The sequence below is a fragment of the Vigna umbellata genome, chromosome 11 (assembly GCF_029865625.1).
Source record: "Vigna umbellata cultivar VRB3 chromosome 11, Vumbellata_1.0, whole genome shotgun sequence".
In the NCBI taxonomy this organism is placed as follows: Eukaryota; Viridiplantae; Streptophyta; class Magnoliopsida; order Fabales; family Fabaceae; genus Vigna; species Vigna umbellata.
Window position 1 is genome coordinate 2,354,358 of NC_142175.1, and position 21,068 is coordinate 2,375,425.

Genomic DNA, 21,068 nt, shown 5'->3' on the forward strand with positions numbered 1-21,068 from the left:
CTCTGCTACTTCTTAGTAGAGTTGGGGAAATGGTAGGTATGTCTTTTAGTGGATACCACTTTCGGTCTGCTCCATGTACGAAGACTTTGGTTGGTATTCAAGTCAACTATTTTTAGTTAAGGTGTCTAGTAGTATTTAAATATTTTTATTATTTTAAGATTGAAAAAGACTTTTCAACTCTTATATTCTTCTTTGAAAAAATCTCTATAATATCTTTGACTTCAACGGAGAAAATGAAGACAGCGAGTCTCCGGTGACGGCTCACGGCGGAGGAGAGTGAAGTACTTAATTATTTTGGTTATGTTTTTCTTGTTTTCCGTCTAAGTATTCGTTTAACTCTCTTTCTATTTTTCATAATATTTGCTATTTTATTATTTCATTACATTTTTTTAAATCGCAATCTTGTTAAAGATTATGACAATAAACTATGATTAAGCTATTCGTCTCATGTTCACATGTAACATCATTAAATAAATAAAAAAGTTCGAGACAGACAAATATCACTCAACAAATAATATGAACAAATATTGGTGATTTTGTAATATGTTGAATTTTTTTTTTTTAAGAAATTTTGTCCATTTTAAGTAAAACTAAAATAATAATGATTTCATAAATTAAAATTCTTTAGTTTTGTATATCACATGGTTTTGAGACGAGTTAGTGGATGAGAAACCATGATTTCTACTTTAACTCTCAGGAGAATCGTTCTATGTTATTTTTGAAAAGTAATTTAAGAAAGGGTGAGTGAATGACCTTGAGAAAGAATAGAAGATAAAATAATGTTGTTTTCTTAAGAGATTTGAAAGTGAAAATTGAAAGATTAGTAAATTTTGTTATAACAATCTATGATAGTTATAACAATCAAGAGCAAGATGAGTAAAATTTTGTTACAAGAGAGAATTTAGGTAGATAAGCATACTAATTTATCAATATCATAAGGAGATTTTGCATAAACACTATTCAAACCAGTTGTTAGAATAAAAATAAATGAAGAAAAATTCAATGCCCTAAAATTTCATAATTTCATAAAAAAAATAAAAAGTTTCTATCACAGATTCACAGATAAAATCACAACCATCCTACAACGTTCCAACAAACAACACATAACACTTATATAGTTTTAAAAACACTAGTATAATCAACATATACCTGAATAATAATGAAGTCTTGATTGACATTCACTAGTGTAGAAAGAGCTTTAGATGTATGTTATTTTGGGTTTTTAATGTTTGATCTCTGTCCGATGTCTATACGGGTGATGTTAATGAGACGTCGGACCCTATAGATGTTAGATCCATATAGGTCCGACGTCTTTATAGACGTCTGACACTATATATCAGATGTCTAAAACATTGTCGTATTTGATTACATCTAAAACGTCTCGGGTTGCTTTTGGCTCATGGTGATTCGAGTTTACAACTTTATATTTTAGTTGAAGAGAATGTATTGTACTTTTTTTTTTGTATTGGATGGTTTAAAAAACTTAGTGGAGAGGGGTGCAAAACGCAAGAAATCGCCGCCCAAGAACGCCGCCCAAGGACACGAGCAAAAGTGCACCAAAACCCAACGAAAACACATTTTAATCAGTTCAAATGAAAGATAATTCATCAAAGAGTGATGTAATCGGAGTAAAATTAATTTAAAACGGCACAAAAGTGAGAAAACGAATTTGAAAAGTGTAACCTGTAGAGAGAAAACGCGAGGAAGATGATGAACATTAAGTGCACGTAACTGTTGCCTCGCGTTCGCGGTGTTATATAGACGTCGGTTCCCCCCACATCAGACGTCTATATGGCTGTAGAAGTCAGATTGACGGGATCGAACGTCTAAATGGAGTTAAAAAGTGACTTTTTAGATTTCAAAAATGAGTATATAAACGTCGATTCCCCCCACATCAGACGTCTATATGGCTGTAAACGTCGGATTGGCGGGATCAGACGTCTAAAGGGAGTTAAAAGTGACTTTTTAGAAGTCGGTTCCCCCACATCAGACATCTATATGGCTATAGACGTTTGTTCCCTCCAGAACAGATGTCTATATGGTTGTTTTATTTACGGAAAATGCCACCGGTCATTTTTTACGTAAGATATTCGAGGGTCGGACGTCTAAAGGGTGACGTTAAAGGCCTTTTCTGCACTAGTGATTTTTCCTTAAGAACGTGATGTATACTTGACCTCTCGTGAAACCATTCTTTATAAGAAAGAGACTTAACTATTCATACCAAGCTCTAGGGGCTTGCTTTTAATCATTTAATGTTTTGTTAAGTCTAAAGACGTGTGTGGGATTAGTCTAGCCCTCAAAGCCAAGAAGTTGTTCCATGTACACTTCTTCCTTAATGTTGTCATTTAAGAATTCACTTTGACGTTGATTTGATATAATATGATTCCACTGAATTCTACAAATGACAAAAGAATGCGAATGACTTCCAACCTTGCTATAAGAGCATAGGTTTCTATGCAGTCGATTCCTTCTTGTTGAGAGTAGCCTTTCACAACTAATCTTACTTTGTTTCTGATGACATTTCCTTCTTCATCTAGCTTGTTGCGATATAACCATTTTTTCTCCGACTACATGCTTTCCATGGGATAACTCAACTAGTTCTCATACCTCAGTTTTCTTGAATTGATCAAGTTCTTCTTCCATAACTTCAATCCAAGAATTGTCTTCTAGAGCCTGATTGACGTTTAGCAGCTCAATTTGAGAGATAAGAGTAGTGGTGAAGGGCTTGTGATACGATCTTGTTCTCACGTGCTCATTCAGATTTCCTATGATTTTCTCTAAAGGATGGTCTTTGATGATTAGATGGTGTAGGCTGTTTGGTTCCCTTCTTTCTTCACTAATATTGTTCAGTGACTCTTCATGTTGACTCTCGACATTGACCACTTATCGAATGCCTCAAATTCCAATGTTTTATATGTCCATCTACGTGTTATCTCATGAGTTTTGCATCATTTTACTGAATAGGTGTTTCAACCATGGGATAAGAGGAAGATACCATAAGACTTTTGCAAGAGGACCCTTCCTATCACATTCAGACTTATCCTCTTTTTGTGTGTTTCGTGATACCCCACATTGTGGACATTGGTGTAACTTAACAAACTCTTTCTTGTCTAAGACACAATCGTTTAGGCATGAATGATTTTGTTATACTTCATACCCTTGGGAGATATATCTTTTTCCGCATCATAATTGCGTGTTGGCAATGTGTTACCCTCAAGAAACATGTTACTCAACAACTTAAACAGTTCTATGAAACTTTTATCTGTCCACCTATTTCTTGCCTTTACATTGAACAATTTAAGAAACATGTTACTCAACAACTTAAGCAGTTCTATGAAACTTTTATCTGCTCACCTATTTCTTGTCTTTACATTGAATAATTTTAATACCCTTGACAATTGAGTATACTCCATTGAGTATGCCCGACATCCCGTATCATGTTCTCTAACCGATCATTTATCTCTAAATCAACTTTTTCTACTTCTACTTGAGAATCAGTTACACTTGGCATGTCAATTAATTCACCATGCCCATATTTAGGAATCCATTACAAAGAACATGCTCTCAAATAACTTCAGTTGGTACTTTTTCCTCATTTAAATAGTTAACAAATAGACAATAAAATCTTCACTAGTAAAAAAAGAGGATTTTAACCTGGTGGCATTTTCGTAGTTATTGTGAACTTATATGCCTCAGTTGAGGGGGAACCGAAGCGTAAGAGGGTTATTGCCTCGGTTATAGGGGGAACCGAGGCATATAACCCTGCAGAAATCTCCTCTTTCTTCTGCAAGTCAGACTTTTCATCTGACAAACTTTTCGAAAATGGGCTATTACCTCGGTTATGCAAGGGAACTGAAGCGTATAACCCTCTGCAACTTGGACTTTTCATACAAACAATTTTCTTCTTCCTCTTCACGCGAACTCTCCTTACTCTCCACGAACACCCCCAAACCACGCCTTCCTCTCCACGAACACCATCAGACAGCGCCTTCCAGCTCTGACAACCGTTGAGGAGGTTCCATGGCGTGGTGAACATTGGCACCACGGTGATGGACGAGTTTGACTTCCGCACATTAAAGGATTCAAGCGACAGAGTATCCAGACGATAGGAAAACCCAACCATGTCTCGGGATGCATAGTGATGTTCATCGCGATGGCCAAGACCCCCTGATTCCAACAACGCATTGTTCTGACTACAATCTCCTTCCGAATAGATCCCGACGAAGCCAAATTAGTGCGATTTGAAACGATAGCCTCGTCCAATTGCGGTTCTTCGTTCGGAGAAAATGAGCAGTGTTTGAATTGATCGGAGATACACAAAGAGGGATCAGATTGAGTATGAGGAAGAGAAAGAGAAGTTCGAATGAGAATCCGTTGACAACGGAGTGAGGAAGGATACCAACCCTCAAAATGGCGAGTTAGGGTTGCTTTGATTTCGTCGAGGGGGTTTCTAGATGACGTGGTAGGTGGATCGAGTATGATGTTGTTTTCGTAATCTCCATCGCCATCGAGTCGGCGGAAGAAAATCGAAGGGAGAGGAAGTGTTTTTTAGCGAATCTGGCATCGTCTTCTTTGTCGCGGACGGTTCGCTGGCGAAGATGCGAACTTGCGAGTGCGCGATCCTATGGCATACCCTTGGTAGTGGAGTTGGAAGGATGTTTCTGGGGATGGGGATTTTGGGATTGCTATGGATGGTGTTGACAATGAGGTGATGGGGTTGGGGTTTGAGTATGAGGCGGAGAAAGGGGAGGTGAAATTACAATGGGAGTGGTCGGGAGAGTGAAGATGCGAAGGAGAAAGGCTAGTGCAAAAGAAAAAAAACACTCTACTGCCTCGGTTTATATCCCAACCGAGCACTAGTAAAAAAAACGTATTTTAACTCGCACTTGACGCTTCGGTTTCAGAAAAATCGAAGCGTATGAAAACGCGGTGGCAATATTGCAATTTTAACTATCTTATATGCCTCGGTTATTGATGAACCGATGCCTAAAGACAATAATGCCTCGATTGTTTAAGTGATCGAGGCATATAACCCTTTCTGGGTGGACCGAACGACCTCGCTTATTTGTAGAACCGAGACAGTACTTGACCGAACGGTTTCGGTTGAGCACCTAACCGAGGCATTTAGTCCTGTACAGACTGTATAGATCGAACGACCTTGCTTGTTTACAGAACCTCGACAGTAGTTGACTGAACAACCTCGATTGAACGCCTAACCGAGGCCTTTAGTCATGTCATCCCTGTGAATCCCTCTGCTGCTACTGTAATGTATAGATTGAAGAGACCGAACGACCTCTATGCTACTAACGTACAGACTGAATAGACCGAATGACCTCGCTTGTTTGCAGAACCGAGACAATAGTTGACCGAACGACCTCGGTTGAGCGCCCAACTGAGGCATTTAGTCTTGTCGTCCCTACAAATCCCTCTGTTGACACTGTAATGTACAGACTGAAGAGACAGAACGACCTCTCTGCCACTAACATACAGACTGAACAGACCGAACGACCTCGCTTGTATGCAGAACCGAGGTAGTAGTTGACCGAACGACTTCGGTTGAGCGCCTAACCGAGGCGTATAGGTTTAAACTATTTTTTAAAATGTCACTTACTGAAACTATTACGCATCGATTGACCGAACAGCCGAGGTAGTAGAGCATTTCTGGTACTACACCTCTAGTTTCTCGAATAATTTTCTTCACGCGATATTTCTTCTTCCTCTAAGCAAAAACTATTCTCCAACACTGCCCACTGCTCGCGCCTTCCCCTTTGCGTTCGTCACGCCTCCCTCGTCGTTCTCGCCCCGCCTCCGTGGCCGTTGTCGGACCGCCTCCTTCGCTCCTCCCTCGCGAGGACTCGCTCATATCTCGCGGTTCTTGTGACCTTGTACCTTTATTCGCTCCGTTGTCGTGGGTCTTTGCCACCAGCGTTCATTGCTACAACCTCCGTTGTTGTCGCGTCATTGGTGTCGCTGCTGCTGCCTTCGTCGATGCTTCCATCTTGCTGCCTGCATTTTGTGAACGAAGCATCCACCTCCATTTCTTTTTAGGCTACTTGCATTGCTCTCTAGACTGCATCACTGCCGTCGTCGCCACTGCCAGGTGGACCACTGTCGTGGTTGAGACTGTTCTTCATCCGCCATTGGTGTTGTTGTTCTTGTTGAGCCCAGTATTGTTGCGATATTAGGGTTAAAGTTTAGATTGAGAAACTTAGGGGTTTGAGTTTGGGGAATTTCTTTTTGAGGATCCGTTCGCACTGTTTGGGTCCGTGAGGGTTTTTGATGGTTGCGCCAGTTGGAGAAGACTTTGCGTGGTGGCCTGTGGTGGTCCGGTAAAGGTGGCACGATTGTTGGGTGGTGGTCCAATGTGAGAATGGAGTGTTGAAGATTGGTGGACACTTGTTATCAAGCTTCTCGACAGTGCAAGCGAAAAAGCAACCTAGATCGTGGACGCAGGTCACAATCGATCGATCTCGCGAGAGGCGAAAAAGGTGGATGCAGGTCACAACCAATCGGTCTCTACTGCCTCGGTTAAAGTCCCAACCGAGGCAGTAGAGTCTAAGATATTACCTCGGTTCAAAAGGAATCAAGGCGAAAACCTACCCCTTTTTGACTCGGTTCAGAATCGAGGCAAAAAGCTTATCCCTGTTTACCTCACCTGTATATGCCTCGGTTGCAGAATTGGTGCCTATAAGCGAAAATAACCGCTGTCATTTCCCTTGACTGCACTAGTGTGTGGAGGGAGTAGAGTCCACAATACTACCTCCGTTCACAATCGAGGCAAAAAGGGGTAAACTTTTTGCCTCACCTGTATATGCCTCGGTTTATGAACCGCTGCCTATGAGCCAAAATAACCAGTGTCATTTTCCTTAACTGTACTAGTCCTTTTATGTTATTGTTTGGAACATTCATTGCAAATTCAAGAAATTGTTCTACACTCTCATATTCATTTGTTTTGCATATCAAATTTATCCAACTTCGATCCATTGTTATCTATAAAGAATAATCAACGGATTTAAGAGACTAATATCTCATTCCTAAACAATTCTACTAATTAGGATTTGTACCGATGTCCAGTCTTCTTTTGACTAGAATTCATTTCATGATTTTGATCACCAACACAAGTCCACCACCTGTTGCATTGGATTCAACGAAAAGAAAAAACCAAGATACACTAGTGCAATAAAGGGAAATGGCACCATTTAATTTCGCTTATAGGCACCGGTTCTGCAACCGAGGCATATAGAGGCGAGGTAAAAAGGATAAGTTTAATGCCTCGGTTGTGAACTGAGTCAAAAAGGGATCGGTTTTTGCCTCGGTCCTCTTTTGAACCGAGACCGTATCTTTTAGAAAATTTTAATAAAAAAAAAATCAAAAAACTGCTGAACCTGCTGGGTCCTTTTCCTCAAACCTGTTCAGAAAATCACTCCAGGATTCATTACAGAGCATCAAAGTTCAAATACATACATTACAAAGCATATAACAAAAGCTAGTGGGATGAAAGAATCAATGTTCTTCATTACAGAGCATATAACAAATGGAAACAAAAAATCAGAAAATAGAATCCGAAAATCATTACAGAGTATCAAAGTTAAGATACATCAGAACATCAGAAAATCATACTTCAGATACATTACAGAGCTGGAAAAAAAATCAAAGAAACCACTGGCACCCGACGGCAAGTGGGAAGCGGCTTCCGACGGCAAGCGGCAAGCGGGTCCTAGGCCAGCGACTCCACCACTGGCACGGGCCGCACACGAACAACACCATCTAAGAAACAAAATGAAAAGGGAGAGAAAGGGGATCGCGATCTGGATCTGGATCTGGATCTGGATCTGGATCTGGAAGCCGCACTCGAAGCCGTCGCACACGACGAGGTGGTGGTGGCTCCCGATGGCGGCGAGGCGAAAGGTGGCGTGGAGAAGGAAGAAGAAAGCTATCGATGCGTGGTTGCGGCCTCCATGGAGTTTGGACGAGAACGAAGGCGTTGTGGTGGCAGCTTGCGGGTTTGCGCGTGGTGGCTGGCGGCGTGGTTGAACGGCAGTGGTTGCGGCGACCGTAATGGCTGGTGATGGTGACGGTCTGATGATGGGGTTTGGTGGAGAGAAGAAATCGTGACGGAGGGAGGGAGGCAAAGATGAGAGCGAGAGATGAGAGCGAGAGTGCGAGAGTCTGCGAGAGAGGGTTTTGGTTTTAACCTAAGGGTATATGCCTCGGTTATAATTAAAACCGGTGCCTAAACCCTATAAGTGCATCAGTTACACAACGAACCGGTGTCTAAACCATTTAAAATTTATATATATATATATATATATATGCCTCGGTTGGCCTTCTACTCGAGATAGTAACATCTATAGACATCGGTTCAAATGTAACCGAGGCATATAACTGCTTAATATTTACCGAAATGCCACCGCACTTTTATACGCCTCGGTTTCAGTAGAACCGAGGCATATATAATGCGTTAAAAGACCCTTTTTTACTAGTGATAGTACAAACTCTCATTCTATTAAGTTCTAACACATAAGGTAATCAAACCAATTGGGTAATCACAAATCCTAATTAATTAATTCTATTGTAGACATCAAACCTCTTTTTCAAAAAAGCTTGACTCACCTCTTGTACCTCTTGTTGTTATTGTTTCATTCATGCAATCAACAATATAAGTTATGAACTCGCGTATTTCTTACTGTTGTACTCAAAATAGACCAAAATGACTAAAAACGACAAATTTAACTACCTACAAGAATATAATAGTTAATTTATTAACTACTAATACATTAACTAACTATCTATGAGATTATAATAGTTAATTCATTAACTACCTATAAGGCTTCAGCAGTTGATTCATTAATTAGTGATGTTGGTATAGAAAATATTTTTATTATTGAAAATAATCATTTTTCTTGAAATGTACACACACAACACTCAAACTCACAAATAGTGTAAAATATTTTCACTCAGAACACACTCTTACAATATCACACAATTAGAAGCAAACGCAGCCCCTCTCTCTATATTTTTTTTTTCACCCTGGACTCTTTCTTCTTCGCCGTGTGCCAACAATTTCTCCTTCAGGTGCTCGTCTACTCACTCTCTTTTTCTTCACAACCGTGGCTCAATTTATTATTGAAGCAAGGCACAAAATCCAAAAATTGATGGTGGAGTGGTTGCCTTCTGTGCATTATTTCACTTGCAGACAGAAACTTTTCTAGTTTAATTCGTTTTCAATGATGCAAAGTTGTGTGCTGTCCATTTTCCTAAAAAAAGGAAAATGTTATTTGGACAACAAAAGTTTGACACAATTTTGACAACGGCGACGTGGCAGCTGTGCATTGGCTCAGTGAACCGGGGTGAGGGGTATTTTGGGTTTTTTCTGGTTTGTTTTCGATTCACTCATGTGGGTTCCGTTAAAGTTTATTCAAAATAAGACTCCACGGCCAATTCATTTCAGTTTATTCCAAACCCAACAAATCGGAGGTACACTGACCAGTTAAAATGTACCTGAAAGAAGAGTGTGAAATGGAATTATATTGAATGACTTGAATGTCTTGAATGTTTACACCCTTCTCCTTAATCCTATATTTATAGGATTAAGTGAATGGAAGATACCTCACACACACTCAGATACAGCACATACACACTCAGCTCTAAACACAATAATCAATAATTCTAACAAAGAGTAACGATGTCGAAGTCTCTCCCATGTTTGTTTCATTTGCCACTTATTTCTACAGAAAATGAACAATTATAGCTGAACAAATTTGACCTGCTAACCACTATATATAATATATGAAAAGTCAGAAAACGAAACCGCTCCTTTGGTTTCTTTCTATTTTACAATTACAATGGAAATTGCTCGGAACGACAATGGTTCACATGAGCGTACGCGGAAAGGGATTGTGTGCATTTTTCAGCTATATTATGAGTATTCATTCACACTTTCATATATGAAGCCTATATATTTGCCATTGCCACTTGTATCAGAACAACTTAGTGGGAGAAGCTGATAATCTCTTTTCAAGTTGTTAAACCAATACCATCAAACAACAAACATGTCTAACGGCAGTTCCAGGTATACTTCTGTACGTGTCTGACTGCATCATGTGAGCATCTTTCTGTTCCTTTCTCATATTTTAATATTCCTTTTAATCTCGCGGAGATTCATGGAAATTAAGGTATAAGCAATATTTTGAGGTAGTTTATATAGACTTTGATTTCATTTTACAATTGTTGAAAACAAAGGCGCGTCTCACGGGAACGTGGGCGATCTCGTGGTACATATAGCAGCTCACGAGAGAGACACAATTCATTGCGACGCAGAAGAAGCACTGAACGGCCATTGCAGAGTAGGCGCAGTTCATCACAAAATAGAAGTCGAAGAAGTCACAGCCGAGAAGGGTATTGTTTCAATTTCGTCATTTCTATCTTCTCTCGTCACATCACATTTTAGTTTACCAAAGCAATTGGCCTAACATAACCTCTATCTCTATTTACTGTGGAGAAGAATTAGGTCTTATCGTGCCGTCGTCGACAGCCGCATAAAGTCAACAACCAGAACATTCGGGACAAGGTATATTAAATTTTCATGTTATATTTAGCTGCTTAGTATTATTGAACACATACTCAACACGTTAGTTAAGTTCACTCTAGTTTCTCCATATATTTGGAGCAATCTCTAAGATTTTGATTTTATTTTAAAAATGTTGAATATTCATCTCAACCGTTCAAGTAGATGTTATGCAGTAAATAAATTTTAACAAACCCTCTGAAGTGAAACTGTACTGGTGGTATATTTCTAATGAAGAAAAGTCAATAAAGCAGTAAATGACTGAATAGAATTTAATTGCTACTATTGGAAACATTCCAACGTTCCATTATCAATTCTAAAAGATCCCCATAGCAGAGATGACTGCAACAGTCACCGATTCATTTCCAGGGCCAAGTACCACATATTTTTCCTCCTAGACCAAGTCTCGTAACCTCCTATTTGATATTCTCCTTCTGCTGCTCCTTCTTGGTTCCCTGGTTTCATAATTGGTTGCCAGCTGTCCCTAGTAACTAACTCTGTATTTGTCTCCTTATGCATTATATCTTCCATGTGACCATCCATTTCAGCATTAGCACCAGTAGACACCTCATGATCAGCATTATTTTTCTTCCTAACAGTAGATCGCGGAGCAAAAGTAGTACACGCTCGAAAAGAAAAGAAAGCAAATCACCAAAAGCTAAAGCTCCATCTTCTAGTAAATATGGCAGTGACAAAGCACAAGGTTCTAATAGGCGCAAAAGTAGTACAAGCTCGACAAGAAAAGGGAGCAAATCAACAAAAGCTACAACTTCATCTTCTAGCAAATATGGCAGTGACAAAGCAGAATATTCTTATAGGAGCAGGCCTTCACAAGAAAGCACAAAAAAGCCATTGGACAGTCCTTTGCAAAATATAAGTGGAAGTTTCAACCTAGGAAAGGCCAAGCTACTGCTACCAGGTGAGTGCTAACGTGCTTTAAATTTCCCTTAAGTTTTGTTTTTCAGTGCATCCAAAAAACTCAACAACAATAAAATTTAAGTCAAATTTATATAACAAATTAATAACGCCTACCATTCCAAACTATATTATTTAATTTTTTTTATTTCTATATATTTAAACTCATACTTTCATTTTCTAGCACTTTGATCCTGGATATGTATTTGAGTATGAATAAATATTGAAATAGATTCACCTCAACGTACCCACCATACCCTGTAAAATTGATTTCAGTAATGATATATCATCTAAATAGCATATATAAATGGCTATAACTCTTATAAAAGTTGCTTTTTAATTTTAAGGGTAAGGAAGGTTTATGACTCATCAAATTCTACTATTATTATCTATATTAGTATATAAAAAAGCATACAATATCTGTAAATATTTTTGTGTACAGTACAAATTTTTTCTTTTCCTTTTCCCAACCGTTTATTTTATAAAAATGGTTATGTCAACAATTATTTTCATTTTAGTAACTTAACGAAAAGGCGAATTCAGTTCCGGTTCCAGAAGTAATAAAGACGATATGAATTCTTATAACTATAGTTTCCTTGGAAACAATTTTTACATTATCTTGTCTTTATTCTACTAAAACATTTTCATAGTTGTCTTTTAATAGTGATAACTATTATGGTAACTTTTTTCTTTTGTTTAGAAAAAATCATTTATGTAAGACAGTTATTGATATACCAATCACCATGTGTTTGAGTGATAATATTAAGGATTGTTTGATAAACATGATATAATCTGATAGGAAAATTTGATATATTAGACTACGAACATATAAATTCTAATCAAATTTAGTAAATTCTATAGTAGTATAAGGACGGTTCCTTCATCTGGTGTCTACATTTTCTCCAATTTTATCAAGTGATTTTTGTTAAGTTTATATTTTTCTAAAAAAATAAATAAAAATTATCTACAAAATAAATAAAACTATATAATCAAATTGTAAAAATTATTTATATTAAATTTTATTTATAATTTTATTATTTTTATTATTATAAAAGAGTGAACATACAACATGATACATGTGTTTTCACTAATATAATATAAAATACTTTTAAAAAACATTTGTTTTTACTAAAATTATGTATAATTTTTGTACTGTATTGTCACTTGGTGAGCTATTGATCGATTGACCTAGGACTAACACATTAGGACTCCCATCAATTCATTCAGTGTCATTCGTAATCAAGTTTACATGTAAAGTATGTTTATATCAAGTATAAGGCCATCATTACAACTATATTAATCATAAGTCCATCTCGAAACCTATAAATATGTACTAATTGAACGGTTGTAGTACTGACTTGAACGTGAAGTACCTTTGGCAAGTACACCCATGTACGACTAGGAGACAAAGTTAGGAGCTTTGGAGGAAAAGTGTGAAGGAGTGTTGATTGTGATCCCTAACCTCACACTCGAAAGAATTTTAAAAAAATTGACCTTTAGTTTAAATGTTTTACAAAATATGAAGACTAAAAGAAAATATAATTTTAACAAAGTTATTAATAAATTTATTTTATTTTTATAACATTTTTACATTATAAAAGGATTATATAAGATTTTAAAATTATAATTAATATCTTAAAAATTATTTAAATAGTTATTATAACTTCAAAGCATGTATCTTATATATATAAAAGATAATATGGTAAACAATTTTTTTATGTACATTATCATATAAATTAACATTAGCAAAATTATAGAAGTTTTTATATATTTTCATTTTCTTTAAAATACAATTGAATAAAAGAAAATATTTTGTATATTTTAATTATGTTTATAATTTTTGTTCGGAAGTACTACACACGGAAAAATAGAATAAGATTGGGAGAGTTTATCCTATCATGATAAATATAACTTTAGAGAGATAAAAGCGAAATATAACAGTCCTTTGTTATATACATATCTTAATGTCTTTACTAATAATTTTAATTAGGAAAATGACACTTGAACAACCATTTTTGACAACATTTAGACACGCGCACACGTGTCAAAATCTGAGTGGTCCATTTTCATTTAATTTTTCCAACTGGACCACTCAGATTTTGACACGTGTGCGCGTGTCTAAATGTTGTCAAAAATGGTTGTTCAAGTATCATTTTCCTTTTAATTATGTGAATTCTTGGTTATAAATAAACGAGTTAGGTACATTTAGTCTTTCTAATTTAGATATCTAAATCTAGTGCCATCAAAATGAGTTAAAACTCGTGAGTCAACCCGACTCAAATCCATGGTGAGCCAGGTTGATTCGGGTTGGGTTGGAAAAAAATGTGAAAATTTTGATGCGAGTCAATTTTGACTCGGCTCGCTAAGAACCCGCCTCACCCAGGTTGAACCCGTGGTGAGCTGGGTTGGTGAGTCGGGTTGGCTCACCAACCTACCTATTTTTTTTATTGAAATCAAATTAATTAAATTAATTATTTAAATCCTATTTCTTTTTTATTGAAATCAAATTAATTAAATTAATTATTCAAAACGACTATGTGTAGTTTCTTGGTCAAACGGTTGTGTATGTCTCATTAAACTAAATTGGCAAAATTTTATGTTTGATAGCTTAGAATATATAACAATTTTTGTTTCATTTTCTTTTATATTAATTGGTCAAATTATTAGTGTTTCAATTTGATTGATCAAAGTAACATGAAGAATCTCAGAAAAAGAGAGTGAATAAAAGTTAAGTGAGTCAATGAGCCAACCCGTTTAACCCACCAACCCGTGATGGGTCGAGTCGGGTTCAAATTTTTTTGCTCACTAATAAATGAGTCGGATTGGGTTGGCTCACTAAGTGACCAACCAACCTGTGATAGGTCGGATCGGGTTACCCGTTTTGACAAATCTATCTAAATTTATGAGAATTTCTTATTGTACCATAATCGAATTACATATATGGGTAAACTTTAAGATATAATTCTTTATGTGAGAGTGTGCCGACAATTTAAATTGACCACATAAGTACAATTGGAATTGGTATTTGAAAGCCTATTACAAGTCTTTCTCAATTCTAAACTCTATGTACTTCTACTTTTCACCATTTAAAATGTTGAATCTTCTTACCTCATTGGATGTAGATGAGCAAACATTGGAAGAAAATGAGATTGAGACGAAATCATTGAGCCTTAGTGCCGCGGAGGAACTGTGGAAGACACCAAAAGTTGGTGAGATATACAATGAGATAGGAGCTGATGTGAAAAATATAGAGAAACGGTTGAAATTTCTTTCACAGAAATTCCAAAGTTTGTCAATTACGGAGGCAAATGAAATAGCTGATGCTGCATATCTTCTCCGACTTCTGAGAAAACCAAATCATGAGATTGAGATGGCGGGGAAAATGGCACATAAAGGTGCTCTTTTGATTCTTCAGGCAGAAATGCTATCCAACAAAGGAAAGGAACTACTTGAGCAGAGTAAAAACAAGTTAAAGTTCACTATGCTTTGAGTCAAAAGGTTTGAATCGGTCTAATAATGCTTGGTTTGGTAATCATTATTTAATATTTGTGTGGATTTATGGAGATTCGTTAAGATGATTAATGATGATTGTATCCATTTGGTTTAGATCATTTATGAGAATTTGTGATGATCTGTATTTAAATGATAGAATGAAGTGAGAGATGAGAAAAATATAGTGGATTTGTTGGAATAGTTTGATAAGTTATTAAATTATCTTATATGCAATATTTGCTTTTTAAAAATAATTCTATTTATTGAGTTTTATTTTATAACTTTTTTACGAGTATTACTGCAAATTAATAAATTATATTTTAAAATAATTTGTATTTTTAAAAACAATTTATTTTCATTTTTCCAATAAATTTTTTATAATCAAAGAAATTACTATATCGGTTTAAAAATGTTCACATAAAACTCATTTATATATTTCAGTAAAATATGCAATACATTATCCCCACTGAAATGTGCTAAGTCTTTTATGAGATGTAGAAGGAGGACGATGTGAAGATTAAAAAGTGTTGGAAATAAAACTAAACTCTAAACGACTGTCAAATATATTCTCTGGTATGCATATAAAATACAATAACTTGAAAAAGAAAATTGCCAAGGTACCATGTAGCTTGCTAACATTCTCTTTATTACAAACAAGTGGAGTACACAACAAATTCTAGTGAATGTGTGGTTGCAAAATGGCCCCAGCCCCAACAACTTTTGCTCTAGCAGTGGCAATCAATGGGAGGCGAGAACGTAATGCTGAAGCAAGTTCCATTAAGGGAACCGAACCAAATCAGGAGCATTATGAATTTCAGTCAAGGAATTAAACTTCATGCAGCATAACAATTAAAAAGTTTAAGCAACTTAACATCATTCAAGAGAACCCTCAAATCTATAAACCTACTTAGGAGTTGGGGAAATCGAGCACCACTAAATAATTCTATAATTCTAAACTCACCGCAATGCAAATCCATCCATCTCTTCCAAATTAAAATTAAAATAAGTCTTAGAGGGCAACTCTGAAAAGAAAATATGTAGCAATAACATTATATTATTGACAAAAACTTGATTTATCGAAAAATATCTATCGATAAGTTTAGTATTTTTTTGTAATGGAGTATCAAAATTAGATTTCATATAAAAAAAGTGATCTGTTGGCACCACAAAGACAAACTCAAAATTAGTAGTGAAGAGATTTGAAGAGGATGATTTTGGGGGAATAAAGCAGAATGTGAAATAGGAAAAGTGTATAAAAATATGAAAAGGTCACAAAATGGCACACAAAATTAATAGTGGGGCTAAAGCATAAGATTGTATTGAGGGTGTTCATTTGAAAGCACTTGACACTAGTGCAATGAAAGGATATTGCTTCGGATGTTTTGGGTTTATGACGACGATTATAGAATCGAGGTATATTCAAGTAAGGTAAAAAGTTTGGACTTTTGACCTTGGTTCAAAAACCCGAAGTAGTAAAGCAAAAAAAAAGGTCTATTGCCTCGGTTCTGGTATGAACCGAGACCGTAAACCCTTAAAAATAACTAATTTAAGGGTTTATCACCTCGGTTGGGTCGAGAACCGAGACAATAGACTCTTTTTTGCCTCAGTTCTTACCAGAACCGCTGTCTAAGGTATGTTTTTTGTAAAAAAAAATTGTTTGTTTCTGAACATTCCATAACTTATATACAAGAACACACACCCAGAAACAGACCTGTAATCTGAAGTTTAAAAAATATATTCATTTCAAAACTTAAAAAGACTCTAACTTTCACTCCGATTAATCGTTTTCTGATACCGTGGTAGCTAATCCTTCCAGATCTCCTAGAAAATGCTGTTTTCTATTTTTACGAAATAAAATTTGTATTTTTCCAAACTTTGCAAAACGAAAACATCAAAAACTTAAAACGAAACTAACCTTGAAGGTTGAAGGCGGCTTTTATGCTGAAATAAAACGAAATTAACATCCAAAGAGCTCATGTGCACAAAATTAATATGTAAATATGAAAGATAATGGTAGTGAAACAATTAATCAACCAAAAATGAAAGAAAAAAAATTAAAGAAATGAAAGATTATGGTCTGGAAGGCGTGGAGAGAGAGAGAGCAGAGGCGCAAGGAGATTACTAATGTTTCAAATGTGCAAGAGGCCCTAAAAACATGTTATTACCTCGTTATAATATTAACCGAGACGATAAGGTTCTATGGCCTCAGTTCTTTTAAGAACTGCTGCTTAAAGCCTCTTAAAAAAATTAAAAAAATAATATTTTAGTTATTTTATGCCTCTATGTCCTCGGTTCTCTAAATAACCGAGGTCATAGACCCTTTAGGCATCGGTTATCTATGAACCGAGACATATATGTTCGCGATAATTGCAAAAATGTGACTGCGCAATTTTATGCCTCGGTTGCAATGGAACCGATGTCAAACTTACGAGGTAAAATCTATTTTTTTACTAGTGTGAAAAATGAGAAAGTAGATGGTATAATGTGATAGGTCCTCTCCCTCCTTCCAACATCATATGCTACTACAAAGAATATGATATATCTAATTGTGTCGTGCAAAATTAAAATCTCATATTGCGGCACAGACATGGTGTGTAAGATCCGGTAAAATAACAGTTTTAAAAATAAAGTAGTTGAAAGAAAATAGGAGATATAATTTTGGTGGATTTAGATATTTAAAAGAGATATTATTATTATTAGGTATTGTAGATATTTAAATGATATAATGAGTTATTATTATATAATTATATATTAGGGCTAGATAATAATAATATATATTATCGATTGACTCATTATAATAAATTAGAATAAAATATTAGAGATAGAGTTAGGTGGATTCATAAATATTAAGATATAGAGAAAGAGGTGAATGTGTGTTTAGAAACCCTAAAAACTCTAAATCAATGAGAGAAAACAGAAGAAGAAAGAAGATTGACATTTTGGCAGAAGAAGAGAGAGAGAGTGACGAGAAACTCTTAATGTAAAAGAAGATTGATTGTGTTTTAGGGTTGTAGATAAAGCCTTATGATTGGCCAAGGTATGGGGAAAGCCTTTGTTTGTTTGTTGTTGTATGAATTATTGATTATCTTTATTGATTAATTATAGTTTTGATGAATGTGTGCATAATTATGATTATGATTATTTGTGGTTGTTGTTAGGTAAGAGTTTGTGTATGTATGGGCATATGGTTTATGTAATATTTGTAATATTTGTGACATCAACAACTCTATTTTGGAAATTTTTCATCTTCTTGGTTCTCATTTATAAGCATTATGCTTAGCTAGTTTGGCTGATTGAAAACCCTATTTGGTGTTTTTATGTGAGACTCTTTTGCACCCTATTATTGGGGGTATAACATGTTAATAATTGGATTTGGATGATTCAAGTGATGTATTATATGTGTTTGAGTATGTTTACATGGGTATGTGATGCTTGAATGTATGTATGATGTGTTAACTATGTTTCCACATGATCAAGGATTGATGCATGTATGTTTGAATGCTTGAATGATGTCCAGGATGTGTTTCAATCTAGCAATAATCGATTATCATTAATTATAATTGATGATTATCTACGCGTTGGTTTTGAGTGAGGTTTCAAGAATAATAGATTATCTGGGATGATAATCGACTATTCCTTGCTGCATGATGTTTTTGGGTAAATTTCATTTAGATAATCGATTATCATAGTGTGTTTTGGTTAAAAATGACGAATTTGATGAAGAATAAACGTGAACCAAGCACGAGGAGCTGTGGAACATGATGATAATCAAAGATTGAGGTTAGAGGTTATGTTTAGGGTCAGTTTGACTTGTGGTTGAGAGTGGAGCATGAGTGAGTGTTGGGATGTACTTGAGTATGTGATTGATGAACATGAGAGTGGAGGATAAGTCTACTTGTTATACCTCGTAAATCCTGGTTCTATTTTCGGATAGGTGCTTCCTTTTGCCTTGTGTGCGTTGGAAAGAGATGATATGTAGGGGAGGCTAAAGTTGTCTTGTAAGGGATGGTACATGTGAGTTGTAGGAGCGGCTACAGTTAGTGAGGTAGGGTACGAGAGTGAGATGGACTCTTTCGACTATGGCATCATGGTACAGTGATGCTCAGGATGTTGTTCATGACTAGGATAGTCATGATGGTGATGTATCTATGATGATGATCATGGTACTTGAGATGCTCCAAGTTATGTTGTGCTGATATGGTATTACTATAATGGTTTATAGTAAGTAGTCAGTGATAAGGAGTGGATAGACAAGGGGGTATGTGTGAGGTGTTAGTGATGACATTAAGGGTTAGAGATCAAGGATCAATGATCGAAGTTCAAGGATTGGGGATCGGCGATAGAGTAATTCAATATAATTGAATTGTTTACGTTATAGGATTAGGAATCCTATTATTATTACTACTATGTATGGGGTCTTTGATTATGGTGGATAGAATCAAAAGGTATCTTGTTGTGTGTTTAATTATGGTTGGTATAATTAGAAGATATGTATCTTGTTGTGTGTTTTTTATAGTTGATATAATCAGTATGTATGTATATTGTTGTTATGATTGTTTTATCGGTAGCTTATCCCATACATGTTTGTGTTTGTGTGTTTGTGAATGAGATAATTGTATAATGTGTTATATGTGAGCAAATAATGTTATAGGTGTTCTAGAGGCATGATTGACTCGAGAGAGGATGGGGAATAACATTGGGATTTATTTAAAGCTATTTTGTTCTACAAGTTCAGACAATATAATTGGAGTATTTCCTTCGTTATTTTAATACTCGAAATAATGTAATTGGATAATGTTTTCTTTAAGTACATTTCTGCACTATGATAAATTTTAAATTTTACCGATTTTTAATAACCCGTGACATCTCAAAAATCGGGTGTTACAGAGTGAGTATAGGTAACTAAAAAAAAATAAAACAATATGTCACTACAATAAAAACGTTGATTACCGACGGATAATTACCGACTATCTTGCATCTATCGGTAAGCATGATTTACTAACGAAATTACCGACGAACTACACTGATTCTTTTACCGGTGATAAAATGGTGATTTAATTTACCGACAAACGTGAGACTGTTAGTTTTGTCTTTGATGAAATAAGATCGAAATTTGGGATATTCCCTCCATTCCCTCTTCTCGATGATTTCTGGTCTCTTTCCCTCGGTTCTAGCAACCTTGTTGGTGTTCGTTTTCTCCTCTCGCAACTTGGTTTTGAAGAGTGTGGCCATTCACAATGATAGATAGTGGTTCCTTCATTCGTAGAGGGTGTCTTTTTCTTTCAATAAGATGCTTTTGCAACCTCTAAGATTTGTTCCTTCACTCCCACCATCGAGAGGCCCTATTGTCGTGTTCCTTCACTTTCTTCACTCGTCTTTCATGGTTCGATTTGTTTCACTCCTTCCACGTTGACACTATCGTGATCTTGCCATGGTGAGTTTTTTTATCCTACCGTATCCTCCTGTGGTCAGGGGTTGGTGGACATAAATATGAGTTGTAGCTATTAGGGTTTAGAGTGGTGGCTGGTGCACAAGTTGTAGCTATCAGGGTTTGTAAGAAGGGGCTGAGGTACAAAATGTGTAATTTGTGAATGTTATTAATTTTGCTTGTCTTGACTTTGGTCTTGTACTTTTTGGTTGAGCCATTGTTTCATTTAAACGTTGTGATAATCTTAAATTTAAGTACTCTTAATAACAAAACATAGTGTTTCTTGAAATTGGATGATATTGGCAATCTAATGTGTGATATATTTTAGACGTTTAAATTAAATTAAGTTATGCTTATATTAGTCTACTTGAAGTAGCATAGTTGTAAATATATATCATATAAGTCTTAATATTTTTTTTATAGAACATAAACAACCATACATGTGGCTGGTGCTACATAAATTTGAACTCTAGCTTAAGATGAGAACTCTAGCTTAAGATGAGTGTATTGAAAGATGCGGGGTTGTTAGGCATCAAAAGTTGTATGCTTCGTTGATAGGTATGTTTATTGTTCTAGCTATCTTTGACAGGTTTATTGGGAAAATATCAAGTGAAGGTAGTGTTGCAATTATGATAGATCTTGAACACAAAATCAAAAGAAGAAGGT

General features: G+C 35.8%; 1 protein-coding gene across 5 annotated transcripts; it reads left to right on the forward strand.

Annotated features, from left to right (window-relative positions):
* Nucleotides 1-9,889: 9,889 nt before the first annotated feature.
* LOC124840703 (uncharacterized) lies at nucleotides 9,890-15,188 on the forward strand. 5 transcript variants are annotated; one of them, XM_088102489.1, is made up of 5 exons: nucleotides 9,890-10,072; nucleotides 10,243-10,398; nucleotides 10,511-10,570; nucleotides 11,170-11,486; nucleotides 14,605-15,188. In XM_088102489.1, exons 1-5 carry the CDS (start codon nucleotides 10,053-10,055, stop codon nucleotides 14,970-14,972), a joined length of 921 nt encoding a protein of 306 aa, XP_087958615.1. In that variant the 5' UTR covers nucleotides 9,890-10,052; the 3' UTR covers nucleotides 14,973-15,188. The 5 variants fall into 5 exon arrangements, with proteins under 5 accessions (XP_087958615.1, XP_047172759.2, XP_087958614.1 ...); XM_047316803.2 differs by having other exon boundaries at nucleotides 9,891-10,072; nucleotides 11,167-11,486; XM_088102488.1 differs by having other exon boundaries at nucleotides 9,891-10,072; nucleotides 10,505-10,570; nucleotides 14,605-15,187.
* Nucleotides 15,189-21,068: the final 5,880 nt, after the last annotated feature.